Here is a 24,565-nt window from a genome sequence, read left to right on the forward strand (position 1 = left end):
ACCTAGCTAGCTATCACATCATGAGGCCTTGTGAAAAGACACTCCGAGTCCTGCACCTACAGAGAGCCTACTGCCACTGAAGTACATGTACTATTAACAGGATGGCATATTAAAAGGAATAGTGAGTAGCTTGACTCGAGGATGACAAAATAGCAAGCAAGAGAGGTACCCAACCAAGCTGAGGAGACCCAGAAAGATCTAGGAGAAATTAGTAAAGATGCTCCTGACTCGGCCCACTCAGGAATTACTTATGACAACGAACAGTCCACTACAAAAATGTGCAAAGTTGGGGCTGGTAAGATGGCTGGCTCGGAGGGCGAAGGGGCTTGCCATCAAGCCGGATGACCTCAGTGTGGTCTCCAGAACCCCATGGTGGAAAGAGAAAACTGGCTCCTCAGAGTTGCCCTGGACCTCCACACATGCACCATGGCGTGTGTAACTTCCCCCACACCCCCAAGCGTAAAATCTATAATGTGAAAATTACTACATAAAACATGTAGTGCATATCACTACATAAAATGTGACCAAACAATCTAGTAAGTGTAGGTACCCATTTTAAGAAGTGAAACTTAACCCTCTTGGTGTCTTCTCGCTTCCCCTCTCATCTATCGGAGAATTTCTCATCGCGATCTCTGGCATAGCAACAATGTGCTATTCTTCCACATAATGGAATCCTTTCTTTTTAACCTGATCCATAGGTGCCTAGAATGAAAATCCACTTCTTGATGACAGAGAGAGCTAGCCGTGGTCACGTGAAGTTCTGACCAAGCATATGTGTTATAAGATGCCTCAGAGACTCCCTTAAAGGAAGGCCCTTCCCTTATGTCCGCCTCACTCCCAGTCACACGCGCACACCCCTCAGATGGTGCGCTACCACGACAGAGCATGATGAGGCCAGGCCCACACTTCAGGCCCAGCAGGGGAGAGGGGAGCAAGGAGCCCGGACCCCTCCTCTGTGTGCAGAACCTCCATGCCTCTCTGCACTCTAGGGGACGGAAGCAAGCCCAACGCTACTTCATACGAAGTAGCAGGAAACAAGATTCCTTTTCTCACTACTCTATCAAGAGGTTTGTAACTAATTCAGCACAGCTGAGAGCCAGCCACAGCCAGAGCAAGACTCTGCCTCTCTTCCAGTGACCTCACCTGGGGGCCAGCAGAGAACACCAGCCCAAGACCTTGTGCGTTCAAATCCACCCTATTACGTAGTAGTTACACAACACTGGGCGAATCAGTCCTTTCCCAAGCATCTATTTCCTTATCTATAAAATAGTGGCGGCAGCACCTATCTGGGAGTTGTCACAAGGACGAAATGAACCAGTGTCTGCAAACCACTCAGGACACAGAGGACAAGCAAGTCTTTGCTCAGTAAGCCAATTGCACCTACAGTTTTAGGACCTCAGAACAGGAAGCTCCCAGAAATCCTCAGTGTAATTTTAGGGACGATACAAGTAGGAAAAAAGTCAATAAATAGCTTTAGAACAAACAAATTCTTCAAAAATAAGAAATTGACTTACCTGCAAAAACAACTGTAAATAGCCTCCCAGTTTTTTAATATCTTGTCTCAATTCATCCTCAAGCCTCGCTGAGCTGGTACAAGGTGGAAAATCAGCCAGCCAGTGTTTGAACAAAACCACAAGCTGCTCAAAGGCACAAGTGATCTGGATGGTAAGTGCCTGTGCTGCCCGGTCAGAAGAGAACACTTGGAAAGAAGAAGGAAAATTACCGCAAGAAATAGTCTCCAAATAAAAGGACTCACACATGGCCGCCATTAAAGCATCTGAACATGGTCCAGAGATGCCGGCCAGACGCATCAAATAATTATCCCAAATAACGAGTGCAGGGCAGAGAGCCACCATCACAGGGGTGGGAAGGAGCAGTGGGATTGCTTACAGTTGTCCTGACTTTCTTCATCCTGTTCTTCATGGGCTTTGGAGATGGCAAACAGCCCGTTATAAAGCTTAAGAAGATTATCCAGCAGGCTATCTGCTATAGTTTTTTCTTCATCAAAACTCTGTCCAAGAAAATCTATCGATGAGCCAATCAATTCTTTGCAAATTCCAGGAAGAAATGATTCTGATGAGTTTGAGTAAATGGTGCTTGGTTTTTCTATTAAGCCTACGTCAACAGAAAACAGCCAGTGTAAGCCAAGTTTGCAAGCATGATACTTTCAAGCACACGCTCGGATGCAGGTACGTTGGGGAATCAGCAGCCAGTAATTCAAAGTAGGCTATTCTTATTTCAATGAACTCTTATTTCTATACACAGTTCCATGTAGGGACCAATCACCCTCCCACTAGCATGAGCCCACAGGCTTAGTTAGTAGCTCTTCATCCTCACTGTAAGTAACTGGACAATCCAAATACTCCACTCAACCTCTCTCTCTCTCCCCCTCTCTCATTTATTTATTTTTATTTTTTGGTTTTTCAAGACAGGGTTTCTCTGTGTTGCCTTGGCTGTCCTGAACTCACTCTGTAGACCAGGCTGGCCTCAAACTCATGATGATCAGCTTGCCTCTGCCTCCCTAGTGCTGGATTAAAGGTGTGCGCCACCACTGCCTGGTTTCAACTTAACCTTTCTATACTTGATAGCAATTAATTTTTCCTAACACCTAAGGAAATTAACTCATAAGCCAGAAAAGCAGGCAGGTATATAACACTTGTATAAAACACCTGCCTCTCTGTACTGGATAAATGTGTGTGTGTGTGTGTGTGTACACGCATGCTCATGGCTATCGTGTGCATATCTGTGCTCACACCAACATATACGTAGCCAATGGATAACAACATCAACAAGTTCTAAGGATAATAATTATCTTTTCCCAAGCTAATTTTGAGAAAATAATAACAAAACCAAACCCCAATTTCACTGAAGAAGATGATCGATAGTTCCTTTGATTCCTATCATATTCCGTTAGGACCTTTACCAAATAGACTAATACATTAAATAGTGATTTCCAAGCTTGAAACGTTTTAGATGATTTATTTTACTATTTTATGTGTCTGAGTGTTTTGCCCACATGAATGTCTGTGCACCATGTGCACACCTAGAAGCAGGCATTTGATCCCCTGGGGTTGGAGTATGGTTGTGAACCACCACGGGGTGCTGGGAATTGAACCTCAGGTTTTTGTGAGGACAACAACTGATCTTAACTGCTGAGCCTACTTTCCAGCCCAGTCATTTCAAGCTTTTTATTCAGTACAAATTATAGACTATAAAATGTACAGGTCTTTATGGTACATGCTGGTCTTTACTCATGTCTGCAGACCCCCACCCCCAGCCCCACCCCCAGCCACCTCCTTAGATCAACACATAACATTTCAATAACCCTTCTCAACAGGTTCCTCTTTCTTAAAGGCATCCCAGCCAACAGGGTCTGGTGGTGCCCTGCCTCAAAAGAAAAAATCAAAATGCAACCAAAGCAGGCACTCTGCCGTGGCTCTGCCGCAGCGGGTCAGTTTTGCCTGTGTTTGAACTGCACATCCTTGTCTCTGGCTTCTCCCACCTAACAGTCTGAGGACTCTTCTTAGGTTGTATGACCGAGTCATTCCTTCTTTTTATTCTCGTTCAGCAGTCCACTGTTGGGGGTTGGTGAGCTTGCGCTGTTTTTGGAGTTGGGGACAGGGTTAGGGTGAGGGTCTCTTTACATTTCCTGAGTTCCTGGGCAAAGCAACGCTCCTGCCCCCATCTCCTAAGCACGGGAAGCACATGTGTATACTACTGCACCAAGCAAGTTCAAGCTCTGAATTCCTATAGGTAGTTATGCACACAATGCTATGGTGCAACGTCCCTTCTAAGGGGAAATTAATTGTAGGAATACGGTTCAAAATAATTTCTCAGGGGAGTACTTCCTATAAGGTTTGATATATATTTAAATTTTATTGTGCAGCTGGCATTTTACAGGGCCTTGAGCATACAAGAAGAGTCCTCTGCCACTAAGCTTCCAAACACTTTCTTCAATTAGAGTAACTACTGGAGTAGGTGCTGCTCAGTAATGCAGTGTTTGCCTAACAGGCTTGAGCCGCAGCATTCCCATCACACACACAAAACCCCTAATTCTGCCCCTGTCCAATACATCCTCACAGACAAGCAGCACGCCCGCCTGTCAGCTAGTTCTTCAGGCGTCATTTAAGCATCACATACTTGCCTTCTTTTAGTTCTTCTTCAACACATCACGGTGTATAACACATATTCTGGTACAGTTTGCCTTTTTTGTACTAATAAAGAAATATTCACATACATTTCTTCCTTTTTCTTTTGCTTTGGTTTTTTCAAGACAGGGTTTGTCTGTGTAGCCCTGGCTGTACTGGAACTAGCTCTGTAGACCAGGCTGGCCTCGGACTCACAGAGACCCTCCTGCCTCCGCCTCTAGAGTGTAGGGATTACAGGTGTGCACCACCACACCTGGTGTGTAGACATTTCTAAACATATTTTCCCATATCTGAATTACCCATAACTAACAGGCTTTAAAACAAATCAGAGAACAGAATTTGAGAAACAGAATAGCCACTCAGTCCACGCCTTCATTTTATGAAGGAAACACGGATGCTGAGAAATGAAATGACTTTTCACAAGCCCATGGAACAAGGAGGAGCGGAACCTCGTTACCACGAGGACAGTTTGATGAAAGCCTACCTGGCGCATGTGAAGAATGCAGAGTCTGCGTCGGATGGACCTGTATGTCATGCAAACAACCAGAAATTCTCCCATTTTTCATCAAACTTCTGCTCCTGAAGCAAAGATAAACCGTAAGATTGGTCACTGTACACCACAGGAGTACGAAGAATGTTGCCAGCTTTGTGGAAACACATAATCCCAGCACTTAGAAGGCTGACCGAAGATGGAGTGTGAGGCCAGTACGGCCTACGTGAGACATCCCCTCCCCACCCCCCCATCTCAGGGCAGCAGGAAAACAGTTTATCATGAGTGTGTATATGGGTTCTTTCCAACTCGTTTCAATCTCTGAGCAAGAATTTTCCTACGTGCAGGCATTGCCCTAAAATAGTTTGTGAAATGGAATAATTATTCCTTGTGCACTATTACTTAGGCTCTGAACACAGCTTGGAAACCTGCCATCTGCCATCTGGCCAAAGGGAGGAGCCTGGCACCCAGTTGAATGAGTGCTATTAGGGCAGAGAGTGCTTTGGTAGTCTGGGCTGTGGATTTGGCAAGGCCTCTTGGACCAGTGGCCCTGAAGGATGAGCATGAGTTAGCAGGCTTGGGGAGAGCGAATGGCATCTGAGAGCCAGGCCAGGGACATGGGAAGACTTGGTGGTAAAACGTGAAGAATCGGCAAGGGGCTGAGAGAGTACTTTCTATGAAGTATGGGGGGGCGGAGGGCGATGGCAAGAAAAACGGCTGGGGGATGGGCCGGGATCAGCTTGAATTATCTAGGGGGAGGCACTTAACAGGGAAATGATCTAGCTTTAAAAAGCATTGAAGTAGCCAGGCGTGGTGGTGCACGCCTTTAATCCCAGCACTCGAGAGGCAGAGGCAGGCGGATCGCTGTGAGTTCGAGGCCAGCCTGGTCTATGAAGTGAGTCCAGAACAGCCAGGGCTACACAGAGAGACCCTGTCTCAGAAAAAAAAAAAGCATATAAGTAGACCATGTGCAAAGCATGCCTGTGAGAGTGGTACTCCCCAGAAGGAAGGGACACCTCTCCCCTGCTCCTTTCCATCAGCCTAGAAAACACGGCATCTCTCCCTGTAACTTCTAGACTCCAAGTCCAGCTCACTGTGAGAATCAACGTCCCTGAGAGTGACCTACAGCGCAATACAGGCGACCCTTCGGTGCCTTCCTAGTCTAACTTTCTACTACTGTTCACTTGCCAAAAGGAAATACTATTTGTTGAAGAGATTGTTAAATCAAAGTACTTTGTCCACAAAAGCTTAAGAGTTTAAAATATAAATCTCCTATAACTTCTTATAAAATAAATAAAACCACAGAAATATGACTGAAGATAAAGAGAAATTATCAATTTCCAAGTACTTACTTTTCTAGAGATAAAAAGAAAGGTAAGTTAAGCTAGGAGAAGTTATTATTCTTGTGACACTGTCACATTAAACAATGCTTAAACTAAGAAAATGCTTGTCACATTCCTTTCAAAGAGTTTTCGTTCAATTTGAGAGAAGAAATTTACTTTTAGCTGTCAACAATCCACATGACTTATGGGCGGCTAGACCAGACTGGTTTATTGCACAGCAGCTGTGGTACAGCGCTGCCAGAAGCCGGCTCTGGAATAATCTGTCAGCCTTTCTATTACCTGCAGGCAGTCTCAGAGTCTGTAACTGTCATAAACATTCCCACAAGGCTGAAACTTCATGCACAAGGTCTCAGGCTAAGAGTAACTCATTTTAAAAATATGAAACTGTTAAATTACAGAAGTTCTCAAGAGTATCCTTGCCCAATGATTTTTCTTTTTCTTTTTTTTTTCTCTCTGTATAAGAGCCCTGGCTGTCCTGGAACCCACTCTGTAGACCAGGCTGGCCTTGAACTCACAGAGATCCTCCTGCCTCTGCCTCCTGAGTTCTGGGGTTCAGGTGTGCACCACCATGCATGGCCTGAAAAACCTAATTTCAAAATCTTGAAAAATATGAAAAGGAATCTTGGTTTCAGGTCCACATTTTTAACTTGCTTGTTTCTTGTTGTTAACCCAAATCAACAGATGTAAGACAGAAATCAGCACCATTCAACAAGCCAAACATCAGTGCTCGCTGATCATATGTTGTGGTCCACAGTGTATATATGTTATGTATGTGTGTAATAAGCTTACATAAAAGGCTTATACATGCTTTAGAATGAACTGCCTTCTTACTATTGAGAAGGCAGTAATCCTAAAACACAGGGGTTTTCATAAATCATTCTCCAGTTTGTTGGTCTGGTCATCATTTGGGGAGGTCATCATTATTATGACTCTAGGTTGACCTAGCTACTTCAAGCCCTATACATCATTCCATCAAGGACCACCCTTAGGTCACACTAGTGGCCCAGCCTAGCAGCATCCTCATCCTTAGGTCAAATCACCCATTGACATCACTGTAGACATTTACCAGTATTGGATCAGAAATGGTCTCTACTCTGTATTGTAAGATCTCAGCACTGAAGAGTGGATGTAACTCACGATTCTAGATGGGAGCTTCACCTCTGAGATTCACCACAGACCTAGGGTTTTACAGCATGTTAAAGTCTGCAACAGTCTAAGCAGCCACTACTGACATCATCTCCCACGCTGAAACCACAGAGGCCACCGAGGCAGCCAGAATGGCAGCTGCTCTGTCAGGGACCCAGGGATGCACAGTCACTTGTCCAGCACTCTGATATGAGGGTCTGTGACCTTTCACTGCACTACCGCTGAGGGGTGCAGATATACGTGCTCTCAGCAGTGAAAGAGCTCAGGATCTGTGCGGCACATCACTCAGAACATTCTGGTGATGTCACGGCAACTTCCTACTAGAGATTAATAGGCAGCAAATGCGACAGAAGTAACAGGTTGTTGTCATAAAGTAGTTCCGTCTCTGACAGAAAAGTTTAAAACAGAGCCAGGCGTGGTGGTGCACACCTTTAATCCCAGTGCCCTGGGGGGCAGAGGCAGGCAGATCTCTGTGAGTTCGAGGCCAGCCTGGTCTATAAAGTGAGTCCAGGACAGGCAAGGTTGCTTAAGTAGAAGGGCTGGGGAGATGGCTCAGCAGTTAGGGGTGGCTGCTGCTCGTCTCAGTTTAGGTTATTATTGCTGTGACAAAACACCATGGCCAGAAGCAGCTTGGGGGAGGAGAAGGTTTATTCCTTCCTTACCACAGCTCATCACTGAAAGAGGTCAGGAAAGGGACTCAAACAGGGCAGTAACCTGGAGGCAGGAGCTGAGGCAGAGGCCATAGTGAAGTGCTGCTTAGTGGCCTGCTCAGGACCACTAGTCTGAAGGTGGCATCCACTACAGTGAGCTAGGCCCTCCCTCGGCTTGTCCATAGGCCAATCATGTGGGGACATTTTTCTCAGTTGACATTTCCTCTTCCAAATCGACTCTAGCTTGTGTCAAGTTGACAGAAAACTAGTCGGCACATTGCTCTTCCAGAGGCTCTGAGTTCAAGTCCCAGCATTCATGTCAGGAGGCTCAAACTTCCTAGAACTTCTCCCTTTTTCGGACTCCACCAGTACCTCCATGCATGTGACACACACACACACACACACACACACACACACACACACACACACACACACACACACACACAAACACACACATTAAAAAAAATAAGCAGAAAGTTCTTTCTCATGAGCAGTGGGGACAACACATGCTACAACAGTCAGGAAAGTCAGGAGATTCCTGTTCACGTAAACTGACCCGACAGCCAAAACTCACTGTATTATCAGACCCATGGCTTTGGGCAAGTTACCGATCACAATCTCTTTTTTGTTGTTGTTTTGTTTTTTGAGACAGGGTCTCTCTGTGTAGCCCTGTCTGTCCTGGACTCACTCTGTAGACCAGGCTGGCCTGAAATCACAGAGATCTGCCTGCCTCTGCCACCTGAGTGCTGGGATCCCAGGCATGTGCCACTGTACCCAGCTCAATCTCAATCTTTTTAAAGGTTCAATTTCTACATTTGTGAAATGGGTGGTCATAACATTACTTCAGAGGTTTGTGCTGAGTACTGCATGAGATCATCTTGTCAAGTATTCAATAATGCTCATTTTTTTTGGTGGGTTGGTTGGTTTGTTTGTTTTGAGATAGGGTCTTTTTTTATAGCCCTGGCTGTCATGGAACTTGCCATGTAGATCAGAGGCCTTGAACTAACAGATCACAAGATCTTCTTGTCTCTACCTCCTGAGTGCCACCATGCAGAGCTTGTTTGGTGTTTGCTTAAGATAGGATCTTGCCCAGTGGTGGTGATGCAAGCCTTTAGCCCCGGCACTCGGAAGGCAGAGGCAGGCTGCCTAGGGTAGCCTCAAACTCATGCTCCTTTGGCTGTTTTCCCCATGCTGGGATCCTGGACATGCCCCACATCACCAGGCTCCATAAGTACGCTCAAGGATGACAAAATGACAACGCTCCTGTGGCTGGGGCAATGCTACCGATGTTCACCCCTTGAAAACTCCCTCACCCAACACTCCAGACTAAACACATACTTAACATCCTGTGGAAATCTCGGTCATCACAGCCAACAGCAAAGTTATGTCCATCTCAAATACACTGCTTTCCCCAGCTCAAAACCAGGAGCAAGCCTGCACTTGTCAGTGCCTTAACCACAACCAGTCACCAAGTCCTGTTGATCCTGCATCTCAAGTATGTGTAACATGATGTTCTCCTCTGTCTTTATCTCGTGCCTCTCCTCTCTCCAGGGCCTGGCTCATGAGGATGGGGGACTTTATTTACCTGGGACTCCTCAGGACATGGCAGGCAGAAGCCATCATAGAAGTTATTTGTTTTTAATAACAACAGAACTAAAGGGCTAGATGTTCCAGGCCAGTGCCTTTCAGCGCCATCTGCTTCTGAACTCTGAGCATCTGAGATGGAAGCAGAGCTACGTTTTCCATGAAAAGCATCTACCCACTATGGACATTTTATGTTTTTGTTTTTTAAGAGTTACTTATTTATTTTATGTATGTGAGTACTCTATTTGCATGTACACCTGCAGGCCAGAAGAGGGCATCAGATCACATTGTGGATGGTTATGAGCCACCATGTGATTGTTGATAATTGAACTTAGGACCTCCAGAAGAGCAGTCAGTGCTCTTGACCTCTGAGCCATCTCTCTAGCCCTGTGTTTGTTTTTATAGATATCACTTATCATGTACAGATGTTCAGTATTACACTGATTTATTCTTTTGTGGTGCCCATACTAACATGACTGCATTTAAACATGTGTAACTTACAATAATATCACAGAATATGTCAGAATCTTGAGATATTAAAAGCAATGCCATTCCTTTTTTACATAGGAAATTCAAATTGATGCCATTCTAGCTGCTCTTAAAACTACTATGATAAAATACTGAACACTTTTGTTCATATATCAAACGGATAAACAATGTAATATACATGCACTGTAATTTGATCACTAACATTAATGCCACTTATATTTCTGGGTCCCCATTACAAACATATCATGACAGCAGGTCTCCTATGGTAACTTCATATATATATTATATAAATCTGTAGTTTATATACTTGTATATACACACAAGAAAAGCAGTAACAAAACAAATTTACCTCCTTCTAGAAAGGGAAGAAACCGGTGTGCTTGTGATGTCAGGTTCCCACTCATCTTCAGGATCACAAAAGACATCCTCACCCTTGTCACCACCATTACTCTAGGAAAATAAAATATAGCCTTTCCATTGACTACAAGTGAAAAATGTTTTATAAATCAGTAAAAGAGCTTAAATATCTTTATTATTTTAAAATATAAAACTAGCAAATTACAGGTTATCTGATTAGTTTTTTATTTCTGTTTTTGTTCTGAGACTGGGTAGCCCTGGCTGTCCTGGAACTCACTCTGTAGATCAGGCTGGCCTCGAACTCACAGAGCTCTGTCTACCTCTGCTTCCCAAGTGCTGTGATTAAGAATGTGTACCACCACCATCCAGCATATCTGATTAGTCTTAAAATAGTATCATACTGTTGATCAAATTAAAAACTAATCATACCAAATTTTAATGAAAACATGTATTCAGATACCATTATAAAATCCATTATTTAGGGCTGGAGAGATGGCTCAGTGGTTCAGAGCACTGACTGCTTTTCTGGAGGTCTGCAGGTGTACATGCAGGCAGAGAATTGTATACACTATAATAAATAAATCTTTTTAAAAATCCATTATTTTATATACTAACATACTATCCATTATTTGAAAGGCTAACCTAAAAAACTAACCAAACAACAACAAATCGGCTGCAATCACATGATGCTGGGAAATTAAAATAAGTCTTATAAAAACAAAAATTATTAAATACTTCAAAAATAGTAACCTGGACTAGGGAGATGGCTCAGTCAGTAAAACTCTTACCTTGCAGTCACAAGAACCTGAATTTGTCTCCTAGAACCCATGTAAAGAACACAGGGTGTGATGGCACACGTGTGTAATCCCAGTGCAGGGGAGGCTGTGGGTCTCTCGGGTCCATAACCTAGTCTATATAGTGAGCTATAGGAACTGAGGCTGTCCTCTGGCTCACACACACACACACACACACACACACACACACACACACAGAGAGAGAGAGAGAGAGAGAGAGAGAGACAGACAGACAGACAGACAGACAGACAGACAGACAGACAGAAAGAGAGAAATAATAATAAACTGAAACTTAGGAAGCTGAGTTCCATTCCCAGCACCGCATGTTTGGTGCTGTGAACTCCAGCTCCAGAGGACTGGATATCTTCTTCAGGCCACACACATGTGCACATATAACACAAAAGCACATAGATATACAAATAAAAATAAGTCATAAACAACAATTTTTTAAAAACCACTTGAATTACAAGAGACACATAACAGTAAAATTCTGAGGGAGACAGAGAATAATCTGGTAATACTGAGGTGCAGTTCTGGACTGCGCAAGCAGCTCAGTGATAAACTGCTTGCTTAATATGCATAAAGTCCCGTATTCTATCCCCTAAACACACACACACACACACATGCATGCATGCACACACAGACAATCGTGTACATACAACAATCACTTCTTGGTTGAATATACTGATGATAATCTATACATCAGATATTTAAGCAATCTCAAAACTCTACCTAGATACCATAGAGGTTGATTTATTCATGTGTAAGAACTAAGCAAACTTCAGTGAATATCGAAAAGCAGGAAGCCAGTCAAACTGACTGCATACTAGAGTTTAGTGTGTACAACAGGGCAAGAGTGAGCAATGCCTTCAATGATGTTTTAAATACATTCATACACATTAATATAAAATCAGATATCATTAATAAGTATAAACACAAATGCAAAGGAGAACCACCCACAAGCCCATCACGTTAGAGAGAGACACTGTCACGGCTCTGACAGAACACTCCCAGGCTCTGCTGGGGCTGGAAGGTGGCCTCCGTGGTTACGGAGCACTTGCTGCTCTGGCAAAGGACCTGGGTGGATCCCAGCATCTCCTTGGCAGCTCCAGCTCCAGTAGATGGGATGCCCACTTCTGAATCCCGAGGGCACCAGGCATGCGTATGGTGCACATGAACACTCAGGCAGAATACACACACGTTAAAAAAGCAGCAGACTATATTTTGCTTTTCTGGAATAAACACTGCTTGCTCATGATAAAAGTGTTTGTTTGTTTGTTTGTTATAAAAACAACAACAAAAAGAAACATGCCATTTGGTTTGGTTTGGTGGGTTTCACTCAGGATTTTTCTAGTTCATACTAAGGTTGGTTTGTCATCTGAGTCATGTTTTCAGTTTTTTCATTGGTTTTGGAGGTGGTAGTTGCTTTTTGGTTTTTTGTTTTGTTTTGTTTTTTGAGACAGGGTCTCTCTATGTAGCCCTGGTTGGCCTACGAATCTCTATGTAGACATGGAACTCAGATCCACTTGCCTCGTCTCCCGAGTGCTGGGATTAAAGGTGTGTGCCCCCAAGCACAGTTCTTATGTTTTGTTTACTCTAAGCATCATAATTGTGACAGGTTCTACAACACTTCCCACCGAACAGAGCTATCTTTTCTCTGGCACCCTAAGTGTGCACTCATAAAGTTGACTAGAATCGGGATCTTTCTATCTCCTCTCTATTTCTCCCCACTGCCCGTTTTTAGTTATTATTGAATTCTTATGTTTTCAGACCATTCCCTATTTAGCACAGGCTAGCCCTGAACCACTGAGCTGATACCCTCAGCTTCCTAAGAGCTGGGATTACAGGTGTGAGCTACCACATCTAGCTCCTACCTATTTTTTTAATTGTTTTTTTTTTATATATTTATTTCATTGACAGACTTTTAAAATTATTACATGGCTGTCCTTCCACTAAGCCAGCTTTTATAATTTATCTTTTCCTAGAATGTCTTTCTTCTCTAGAAGACTGTCAAATAAATAGCATAGGAGGAGCTCTAAGGCAACATACCACAGAGATACTTCAATACCCATGCTCATTGTTAGAATGTTTACAACATTACAATAACCAGGAAATGGAAACTAGCCTAGATGTCAATCAAAAGATAAATGTATAAAGAAACTGTGACATATACACACAATGAATTTTATACATCTGCCAAGAACACTGAAATCATAACATTTCAGAAAAATGAATGGCACTGGAAATCATTATGCTAAGCAAAATAAACCAGATTCAGAAAGGCAATGGTATTTAGTTGTTTTCTCTTATGTATGGAACTTAGATTTAAAATGGTATGTGTGTGTGTGTGTGTGTGTGTGTGTGTGTGTGTGTGTGTTTACATGTGTGTGATAGGGGAATCATGAGAAAGAAGACGAGATGGTGATGTAACACAAAAGCACAAAAGAGTTTGAGGGACGGAAACCAGCCACAGGGGAGCCCTGAGAGACAGGAAGGGGGGCCCAGCTACAGGGAGCCCTGAGAGACAGGAAGGAGAGAGCGATGAGTGAGAACAAAGCATAGTAGCCTGTGTGTGAAGATGCTGTGGTGATACACATTATTTCATAGGAAACCTAGAAAATATAGACAAGCAGGGACAGTGAGGCAGCTCAGGGGGTTCAGGCCCCTGCTTTGAATCCCCAGGACCCACATGGTGAAAACAGAGAATAGGGAAAATCAGCTCTCCCAGGCTCCTCTGCTCCTTATACCCACCTTCTGTGTGTGTCTGTCTCCCTTACATACACACAAATAAATATAATAAAGGTAAAGAAAGGTAAAAATAGCATAAAATTTTATTGGTGATATAGCTTTTTACTCAACTTGTTATCTTAATTTAAATACCGTTTTTTGAGGCAGGGTCTCATATAGCTCAGGTTAGGCTTGTACTGTCTATGTGCCAAGGATGACCTTGAACCCCTTGGGTTCCTGAGTGCTAAGACTACAATAAATGACATCTTTCTTAAAATCACATGTCTCTTCAAGTCTCCAAAGGTATAATTCACTAGTTACTCCTTTTTTCCTCATAAGGATCCCTTTACTTGCTTTCCTTTGTCTTATTATCTTCTAGATTGAGTTAATTATCTTCACTTTGATTCAATAATTCACAAATTAAAGCTATGATAACACCTTTTAGGCTTTAACAAATAATATTTTCAGCAGTATCTTAGTTTTATAGAATATAATTCTGGTAATCACATAGTTTAAATGTGGAATATTTGACAAACATTAGTACTATAATTTAATGTATGTTGCAATTACATTAGGGATAAATAAGTAACAATATAGAAAAAAATAACTTCAAGTTTATACTCCTCAAAAATGCCATAATAAATTTTCCTTAAAAAAAATTCTGCATAGTGGCACACACCTTTTAGAAGGAAGATCTCTGTGCATTTTAGAGATAGCTAGGGCTACCTAGAGAGACCTTGTCTCAAAAAACCAAAGAGAGTTTTAATTGTGTATATGTGCTTGTATGGGCCAAATAGTGCACTTATCCATGGAGGCCAGAGTTTTGGAGACCTCTGGAGCTGGAGTCACAGGTGCTGTGAGCTGCCTGACGTGGGTGGTAGGAAGAGAATGTGGGGTCCTTTGCAAAAATAGTATGAGCTCTTAGCCACTGAGCCATTTCCCCAGTCCCAAATTTCATTTGACTCAAAGATATAAACCTTAAAATAAAAATGTAGAGCGCTAGCTGGGCATAGTGGCACACACCTGTGATCCCAGCACTTGGGGAGGCACACAGATCTCTGTGAGTTCAAGGCCAGCCCGGTCTACAAAGTGAGTCCAGGACAGCCAAAGCTACACAAAGAAACTCTGTCTCGAAAAAATCAACCAAGCAACCAAACAAAAAATGTAGAGGACTGAACAACAGCACAGCAAACACTCTGAATTAAAAATGTCCTAGTCAGGCTAGACATGGTAGCGCACACCTTTAATCCCAGCATTTCAGAGGTAGAGACAGCGGATCACTGTGAGTTCGAAACCAGCCTGGTCTATAAAGGAAGTCCAGGTTAGCCAAGGCTACATGAAGAAAAACCAAAAGCAAAAAAAAAAGTCCTAGTTAAATGGACTGTTCTAATCCCAATAGGCAGGCAGGTCGGAAATTTAAGGTCATGTTAGCTATGTAACAAGTTCAAGTCCAATGGTTGCTGTATGAGATTCTATCTGAAAACAAAATGAACCAATAGAAAAGTCACATAGAACTGGGCAAATGACTCGGTCAGTTAAATGCTTGCTAACCAAGTATAGGACTTGAATCTGTGTGTACTCAACACTGGGTGCATTGGTGTCTGCAGTCTCAGCACTGGAGAAGCAGACAGGCAGATCCTTAGTGGAACTGATTAGTTCCAGGTTCAGTGACAGACTCTACGCCCCAAAATTAGGCCCTTTCTGGAAAAACTGAAAGAAGTCAAACAATACTTTACTATAAAGAAACAAAGTTAAGCCTTAACTTCACTAGTTACTAAAATAAAAGCCAATCAAATTCCCAATGTTACTTTGTGGCAATACTTACAACAAGCAATAATGTATAGCATCAAAGTACAGCAAACAAAAACTATAATATTTTGTTACCATTTTGGAAAATATAAGGCAAGAAAACAGATGTTAAAACTAACAAAAAGATGGTTTTAATTGTGATCAATCAAAGCAACAATTGGAAATGCCCAGAAGACAACAATGGCAAAATATGTAAAAGCATACATCTGTTAGGCACAAGGAGGTAATTTCAAGCCATGTGACTTGCTCTGTGTCTGTCTTCCCTGAAGCTTAAAGGCAAAGCTTGGAAAGCACACAGCTACAGGAACACTGTATCAGCACTGAATCACTGTCACACTTAAACTATGTAGAAGTGAACCAGGAAAACTCCACAGGCACCCACAGGGACAGCAGAGTCACACAGCTGTTAGTGGTGGGGATCTCAGGAACAGATGGATTTACTCTTATTTAATAAGAACATGTCATTTCTATATTTTGTTTTATTTTGGGAAGGGAGGAGCTTGACAGGGTCTCATATAAACCAGATTGGCCTCAAACTCCTGATCTTTGTGCCTCTGCATTTCAAGGCTGTGACCATAGGCATGCATGACCACAACCAGCTGCGCTATTAAAAGTTTAGAGAGGAGCTGAAGAGATGGCTCAGTGCTTAAGAACACTGGCTGCTCTTCCAGAGGACATGGGTTCGATTCCCAGGACCCACATGCTAGCTCACAACCCTTTGTACCTAACCCCAATTCCAGGGGATCCAACACCCTTTTCTGGCCTCTTAGGGTTCTAGGTACACAAGTTGTACACACACACATTCATGCAGGCAAAACATGCAGACATGTAACTAAGTAAGTAAGTAAATAAATAAATAGATACAATTTTTAAAACGTTTACATAGCTTTCGATATCACAAACCTCATAAAGCTCTTTCAAGGCTGCAAGTTTAGATTCAAACTTTTCCAGACTCCAGAAAGTGGAGATCCCAAGCTGTAGGTTACGAACTCGAACGGAAGTATCAGAACGACCTCTGTCTGATGTATCATGTCTGAAAGAAAAGCCAAAGAGAAACACTGAACCTAAAGCATATGAACACCCATGGGATGGAGACACAGCTCAAGGCAGAGAACACACACCACTCTTCCAGAAGACTCAAGTTTGGTTTCAACCATCCATATTGACTGGCTCATAACTACCTGTAACTCCAGTTCCAGGGGCTCTGACACCCAATTCTGCCTCTAATAGCTACTGTGTGCACATGGTACACATAAACTCATACAGGCACACATATGTACATTATGATACATTATATGTGTGTGCATATACATATACACATATGTTATAAATATTATATATTATATTGTATATTATGTATATTATATATTATATTATAAATGCATATTATATATAATTATATATATTACAAATAAATCTTTTAAAAAGCTGTAAGATTGGGTGGTGTGGCTTAGGGACATAGAACATGCATAACAGATATGAGGCCATGGATTCATTCTCTAGCCCCAGAAAAATAAAATAAAAATGGAATGTGAATAAAGAGAATCTCAGCCCAAAAGAAACCCCAGTAAATTCTTAAAAATGGAATCTTAAAGCCTTTGTATCATGGATTCTGATATCTGTTCTTCCTACACACAGACTACTATATAGACGTCAGAGAAACTTAAAAAAAAAAAAAGTACAGGTCAATGAGTGTAAAAACTACTCACCTGCTGAAAACATAGTATCTTTTACATTTGTCACTGATGGCGTTGGCTTCCTGGATCATCATGGAGAGTTTCATGGAGCTCCAGTTTGGCTGAACTAACACACAGCATGCAAGTTAGAACCAAAATGCACGTCTGATTACAAGCATATCATATACCACTAGTTAGAATACCTTAATAAAAATACCGACACCAGGGGCTGGAGAGATGGCTCAGTGGCTAAGAGCACTGGCTGCTCCTTCAGAGGACCCAGGTTCAATTCCCAGCACCCACAGGCAGCTCACAACCATCTGTAATTCTGGTTCTCTAAGGACCTGATGCCTTCTTCTGGCCTCTGTGGGTACCAAGCATGCACATGGTACACAGATATACATGTAGGCAAAACACCGTGTATATAAAAAGTAAAATAATAGTAAATTATTTTTTAAATTGCATTGAATGAATGATTTTAACCCTGTATCACAAGAGAAGGGCAGTGTTTGAGTAATTTTTCTTCAACTCTTTTAAGCCAAGACTTTATATAACGTTAGTTGTCCTGTATTGAAGGAATGGTATAGAACAGAAAAAGCATACTGGAGGAGAGAAACACCCTAATACTCTTTCCTTAATAAATATTTTTAACATTCATTTACTGGGAGGAACATGAAAACGCCACAATGTGCACGTGCAGGCCAGAGGACAGGCACATTGTAGGAGTCGGTTCCCTTTTCACCATGTGGGTCCTATGACCCACTTTAGGTCATCAGATGTGGCAGCATGTGTTCTTACATGCTGAATGATCTCACAGCCCAAAATTAGTTTTTCTAACTTTCCGCCCTCACTTCTTTAATGTCTAATTTTTCTAAATCATCAAGTAAGATATACCATAGGTTAATTTATAAAGCTATACCTCTTTTAAATTTTCTAGACAAATTAAAAAAAAATTTAAGGGTATCTAGGGTTTCCCACCGAGAAACACCTATTTAGCATGAGTCCTTGTTCTAATCCAACACATATGAGCTTTCATACACACACACACATACACACACACACACACACACACACATATACACACACACATACACACACATATACACACACACATACACACACACACATACACACACACACACACACACACACACACACACACACCAAAGTAAAAGAAGAGCAATTTAGCTTATAGGTCCATTTTCCTACTGAGAAGTTGAGATTTCTCCCTGTAGTGCTGGGGCTTTAACTCACAGCTTTTCACATGCCAAGTACATTCCTACCACTGAGTTACAACCCTTGCCCTAAATCTGGGGTGTTGTCATAAATATTTCCTCTGTTATGTCAAACCAAAAGCCACGTTTTATCGCACAGGCAGTCTTCACCATTAGTCTTTGATGGCGATGAGAGCTTCCCCTCTAAGACCAGGAGCACGGTAAAGGGGCCCACCCTTGTCACATGGTAAAGAGGCCCACTCTTGTCTTGTCTGTGCAACAAAACATCATGAGTTCCAGCCAGGGAAACTGACAATGGGAAGGAATGGAATCCAAATGGGAAAGGAACAAAGTTGTGTGTGTAGAGCTGAGGGGGGGCCACTAAAGAGTCCACCGAAACACATGTGAGATACAAAAGAGCAACTGTGCCTCTATACACTGCAATGACACTAAGAACAACCCATCCATAATAACGCCAGAGCTGTGGGTGCAGCTCAGTGGTGGAGTGCTTGTCAGAATGCACAGGGCACTCTCACACACACATAACAGCACCGAAAGCAATGATACTCAAAAGATAAATTTCACCAAAGAAGTAAAAGATCTATATACTGAAAAACTAGCCCATTTTGATGAAAGAAATTGGACATAGATAATAGAAAGACACAGTGTTCATGCATTAGAAGAATGAGCACGGTTGAAAGAGTGCCTAAAGCAATCCAAATCCCAACGGCATCTTTCCCAGTAATAGAAAAAAACCGACTCATTTGAAGCTACGATTTCAATAAATTAATTTGGGGGCTGGAGAGATCAGAGGTTAAGAGCACTGTCTGCTCTTCCAAAGGTCCTGAGTTCAGCTCCCAGCAACCACATGGTGGCTCACAGCCATCTATAATGAGACCTGGTGCCCTCTTCTGGCCTGCAGGTGTACATGAGGCAGAGCAATGTATCTGTAATAATAAATAAATAAATCTTAAAAAAAAATTAATCTGGGGCACGGGAACACAGTGAGTCTATAGGACTGACAACTACTCTTTTTGTTTGTTTGTTTGGTTTGGTTTTCTGAGACAGAGTCTCTCTGTGTAGCCTTGGCTATCTTGGACTCGCTTTGTAGATCAGGCTGGCCTCACCTCAAACTCACAGTAATCAGCCTGCCTCTGCCTCCCGGGTGCTGGGATTAAAGGCATGCGCCACCATGCCTGGCAATACAACTATTCTAAAAAGTGAGTATTTCAAAACCATTCACACAAATATATTTATATACAAAAACCTAGCACCTAGAATGAAGCCTTATTTACTTATTTACTTAGTTACTTATTTGGCACTAGGACTAAATCCAGGGATTTCCGCATGCCAGACAAACACTTTTCCACTAAAATATACCCTCAGCCATGCATTTTAAATATGTAAAGGCAGCTAAAATTTTAGTAACTATAAGAAGATATAGAACTTCTACATACTCACTTGTAAACGTTTTGTCCCTGTTTCCCCGGTTCTCCTGAAGAATTTGTACTTCTTTAGCAATTTTTTGCTTTTCGATTTCTAAAGCTTCTAGGATCCTTGCGTGGCGGATTCTATGGTCTTCCAAGGCCTAGCGGATATGCATTCACATACAGCAGCACATGAGGAGATGCGGAGAGAGAGGTTATAAAGTCAGAGGCTGCCTATGTTCATCTGCGTCATCATATTGCCATTTTGCTGTTTATATACACCTTACAACATCATGTTATTTATCTTACATATACACAACAAAATCTTTTTAAAAATCAGAATAGTCAAGACAGCAAAACGGCACTTGCTGCCAACACTTGATAGACGGAGCTCCATCCCTGGGCCTCACACATGGTGGAAAGAGAGAATCAATCCTGAAAGTTGCCCTCTGACCGCCACATGTGCTCCATGGCACATACACACTAATAAACTAAGAGTTTAAAGAAAGAGGTAAGTAGGGGCTGGGGAGAGAGCGCAGCAGGCAAAGGGCTTGCTGTGCTGTGCAAGGATTATGCTTATATCCCCAGCATCCACATGAAAATTTGGGAATCAGGGTTGTGGCAGATGGAAGGCCAGCACCACGGGAAGAAGATAGCAGATCGCCCGGGCTCACTGGCCAGCCAGTCCTGTGAAAAGCAGCAGGTTCCCCATTCAATGAACAACCCTGTCTCAACAAATAAGGCAGAGAAGGGACCGAGGAAGACATCTGATGCCAGCCTCTAGCCTCTACATAAATGCCCACGGGCAGGCATGCCATGAATGTACCTGAGCAAATACAGAAAAGATCGATCAATGTATGTAACACCAATGAAATTCTCAATTCATTAGGAACGCATGGCTAAAATATTTCTTTTAATTTTTTATTTATTTTTTGGTTTTTCGAGACAGGGTTTCTCTAGATGTCCTGGTAGCCCTAGCTGCCCTGGACTCACTTTACAGATGAGGCTGGCCTCGAACTCACAGCAATCCACCTGCCTCTGCCTCCCTAGTGCTGGGATTAAAAGCATAAAATATTTTATTAAGCACAAAAGTTTTTTTTTTTAATTCTTAATTATTTTCCTTATAAAATCACCAGGATTCTAAGAATTTACTTATTATTATCATGTCTGTATGATTATGTGTGTGTGTATGTGAGTGTGAACGTGTGTGTGTATGTGTGTGGGTGTGTGGGGTGGGGGGTACAAATGCCAGGTGCGAACGTGGAGGCTGGAGGACAGCTGTGTAGAGCGGGTTCTTCCCTTCCGTCTTTATGTGGGTTCCAGGGACTCAGGTCACTAGGCTTGTGTGACGAGCTCGTTACCTGCTGAGCTTTTCACTGGCCCATCAGGAGGAAATTTTGATGGCATAGGTTAATATTTTTTCTTCCCATTGCTAGGAAGTAAAGAATCTCCAGAGGTAAGAATTGGTGGTGGGGAACTGCTAAAAAAGGACAATAATTAAGAACATTTGCTGACTAAAGTTAACAAGACACAAACTAAGAAGTGTTTCCCAGGGTTTAAATGGCTGTTTCGCTCCTGCTGTCTCCACCCAAGCTAACTGGAAGTGTACTCATAGCACCATATCCGATCAGTGCTTGAGTCACCGGGAGCATTTTCTTCCATCCCTGGCCTCTGCTCTACTCTTCCTTATCCCACAGGCTCAGAAAAAAGAGAAAAGGAGGCCAGTGCTTGAGATGGACCTTAGGATCAGGGGAAGGGCCTGATGGGCCCTGCAGCACACACCTGTAAACCAGCACCTGGGAGGCAGAAGCAGACACATTTCCATAAGCCTGAGGTAGCCTGGTCTACATGTGAATTTCAGGCCATCCCTCAGCTCCAGATTTTGCTTTTTTGTTGTTGTTGTTTTGTTTTGTTTGAGACAGGGTTTCTCTTGGCTGTCCTGGACTCGCATTGTAGTCCAGGCTGGCCTCACACTCAAAGAGATCCACCGGCTTCTGCCTCCCCAAGTGCTGGGATTACAGATGTGTGCCACCACACCCAGCTTTAGAATTTGCATTTCTAACAGGTTTCTAGAAGAAACTGATGTTCCTCATCCAGAGAACACACTCCAAGAACCACCAATATGGAGCTGGAGAGATCTCAGCAGTCCTCCTGAGAGCGGGGTGAAGTTCCAAGCACCCGCAAGGTGGCGCACAGCCATCAGTGCCTCCAGTCCTTTGGGCACCAAGCACGTATGTGATCCACACACATGCAGGCAAAATATTCATACACATACAAAACTGAATCTTATTAAAAACCTACAAAACCTACCAATATAGGGAGAAGTAAAGTCAAATATGCTAGCACAGTGGCTGCGATGTTAACACTAGTGTTCAGGTTTCATCAACATGGGCCCGGAAAACTGTCTTCATCCTCATGGAGACCAAAGAAGTGGGTACCAAACGCTCTGTCCTGAGTTCTGGGAAGCCACTGCTCTATCAGGATGTGCTTTTCTTCCTACCACATTTTGGGCCCTGGTACCATTTCCTGATGTATACTATTTAGCACGATGGACAATGTGCAGTTGCAGACATATGAAAATGAAAACCTCAAATGGAACTAAAAGCAGAGGGCTGTATGCCTCCCAACATGTCTGTGGGGCGGTGCGCAAGCAGAACCGGGCAGAAGCTCGCAGGCAGCAGGAGTGGTCCCCACCTGGAGACCTGTGGCTCTTTCATCAGAGGCAGCTCCCCCCAGGACAGCGGCGTCTGCTAACAGGAAGAGTTACCTGCTTTGTAGCCAAGGTCTCCATCTCCAGGCGCCTTCTGTTCACATAGACTTCCTGTTCAAGATGCTGCTTCGCCTTTTCCAGCTCCTCGATTTTGTGACTAGCTTTTTGGTTATTCATTTCCTCCATTTTCTTCCTTTGAGACTCTTCTCTCTGGATTAATGTATTAACACTTATAAGAATTAACTCAGGAGAAAATGCAAAGCAAAAATGCAAAGAGTGGCCCTAGGGTGTAAAAGTCCCCCTCCCCCTGTAATCCATGAGCAGGGATCCCCTCAGCAGGTTAAGAAATCTAACCAAACTTGAATGTCACTAGTCTACCTTTTGGGGGTATGTTCTCCAAAATGGGTTTCTGGAGCTAAAAATTTGCCACTGAATCACCATGAGGAGCCACAACTCCTGTGCTGGTGTAGAGGAGTCTATTTTCTTCTCCCAAGCCAAGATCTGCCATGAACTTGTTACCTGGAAATGTAGCTCTAACCTTAGTGTCAGACACTCCTCTAGCTCCATTTTAAGGGCTTTTTTTTTTTTTTTTTTTTTGAGCATCTCATCCCATGTATCCCAGGCTAGCCTTGAACTTGCTATGTAACTGAGACTGTCCTTAAACCCCCAATCTTCCCGCATCCACCACTCAATTGCTGTGGTGTGCATCACCACACCCAGGTCGTGGCTCACACCCGAGGATGCACTCTATCAACCGAGCTCCCTGCTGGAAGCTCTCAGCTTTAGTCCCACACAACTCTGGGAAACTATGGGAGGAAAGGCCAAACCCTCTTACCAGCTCTGCTTCCAGGGCTTGGATTTTGTTTTCATATGCAGCTTTTTGGGAGGAAAGCTCCTTCTGAGCCATTTCTTTTGCAATTTGAATTCCTTGCATCATTTCTTCCTTTGCCTTCAACTGGGCATCTTTTATTTCTGCTTCAAGCCTACAAAGTAGCAAGATATCTTTACAACAGTGAATATTTCATATACCTAAGCACTCTTTAGTTATACTCAAATGTTTTATTTTAAAATAGCATTTACATCTTAAAATTTAATTTCTGAGCCAGGCAGTGGTAGTACACGCCTTTAATTGCAGCACTTGGGAGGCAGAGGCAGGTGGATCTCTATGAGTTCGAGGCCAACCTGGTCTACAAAATGAGTTCAGGATAGTCAAGGCTACACAGAGAAACCTTGTCTTGAAAAAAATAAAAACAAAAACAAAACCAGGGGCTGGAGAGATGGCTCAGAGGTTAAGAGCACTGGCTGTTCTTCCTAAGGGCCTGAGTGCAATTCCCAGCAACAACATGGTGGCTCACAACCATCTACAATGAGAGCTGGTGTCCTCTTCTGATGTGCACGTGTATGTGCAGGCAGAATATAATAAATAAATCTTAAATAAACAAACAAACAAATAAACCCAAAAAATAAAAATTTAATATCTGGTATTCTATCTATAGTATTTTCAAATCTTTTACTGGTTTCAAACTGTGTCCATATAAAAAGTAGAACAGGATGAAAATATAATTATTCCCAGCTTAGTTATGGCAGATGCCTGATATTTAAATTAATATATTTTCCTGTGTATAAAGAAAACGCATCAGCCAGGTGTGGTGGCACATGCCTGTAGTCCCATAACTCAGGAAGGCAGAGACAGGTGGATCTCTGAGTTTGAGGCCAGCCTGGTCTACAAAGTGAGTCCAGGACAGCCAAGGTTACACAGAGGAAACCCTGTCCCAAAAGCAAAAACAAATATCATAAAACACACACACACACACACACACACACACTTCTTTTGAGACAGCATCCCAGGCTGGCCTTCAACATACTATGCATCTGAAGAGCCACTGGCTTATAAAGTGTCTCTTTTGCTTTTGTTTATGCAGTATTTCAGGGTCTAAACTGGACTGTATCCTTGTGAGCCGAAGGGTTAGCTACTGAAGTAGTGAACTCTGAGGCACACTT

At 42.7% G+C, this 24,565-nt stretch overlaps 1 protein-coding gene across 1 annotated transcript in view; it reads right to left on the reverse strand.

The window, feature by feature from the left end:
• The window catches only part of KIF14 (kinesin family member 14), a 64,721-nt gene that overhangs the window by 9,154 nt on the left and 31,002 nt on the right, over positions 1-24,565 (reverse strand). Inside the window, exons 17-25 of the mRNA XM_084778994.1 lie at positions 23,400-23,547; positions 22,622-22,774; positions 19,889-20,015; positions 17,247-17,340; positions 16,441-16,570; positions 10,200-10,300; positions 4,633-4,727; positions 1,891-2,115; positions 1,515-1,699 (exon numbers count right to left, since the gene is read on the reverse strand). Of these exons, the coding sequence (XP_084635120.1) occupies positions 1,515-1,699; positions 1,891-2,115; positions 4,633-4,727; positions 10,200-10,300; positions 16,441-16,570; positions 17,247-17,340; positions 19,889-20,015; positions 22,622-22,774; positions 23,400-23,547 (1,258 nt within the window). The remainder of the gene's footprint in view (positions 1-1,514; positions 1,700-1,890; positions 2,116-4,632; positions 4,728-10,199; positions 10,301-16,440; positions 16,571-17,246; positions 17,341-19,888; positions 20,016-22,621; positions 22,775-23,399; positions 23,548-24,565) is intronic.

This window comes from Acomys minous, assembly GCF_964271855.1.
Source record: "Acomys minous genome assembly, chromosome: 1".
NCBI lineage: Eukaryota > Metazoa > Chordata > Mammalia > Rodentia > Muridae > Acomys > Acomys minous.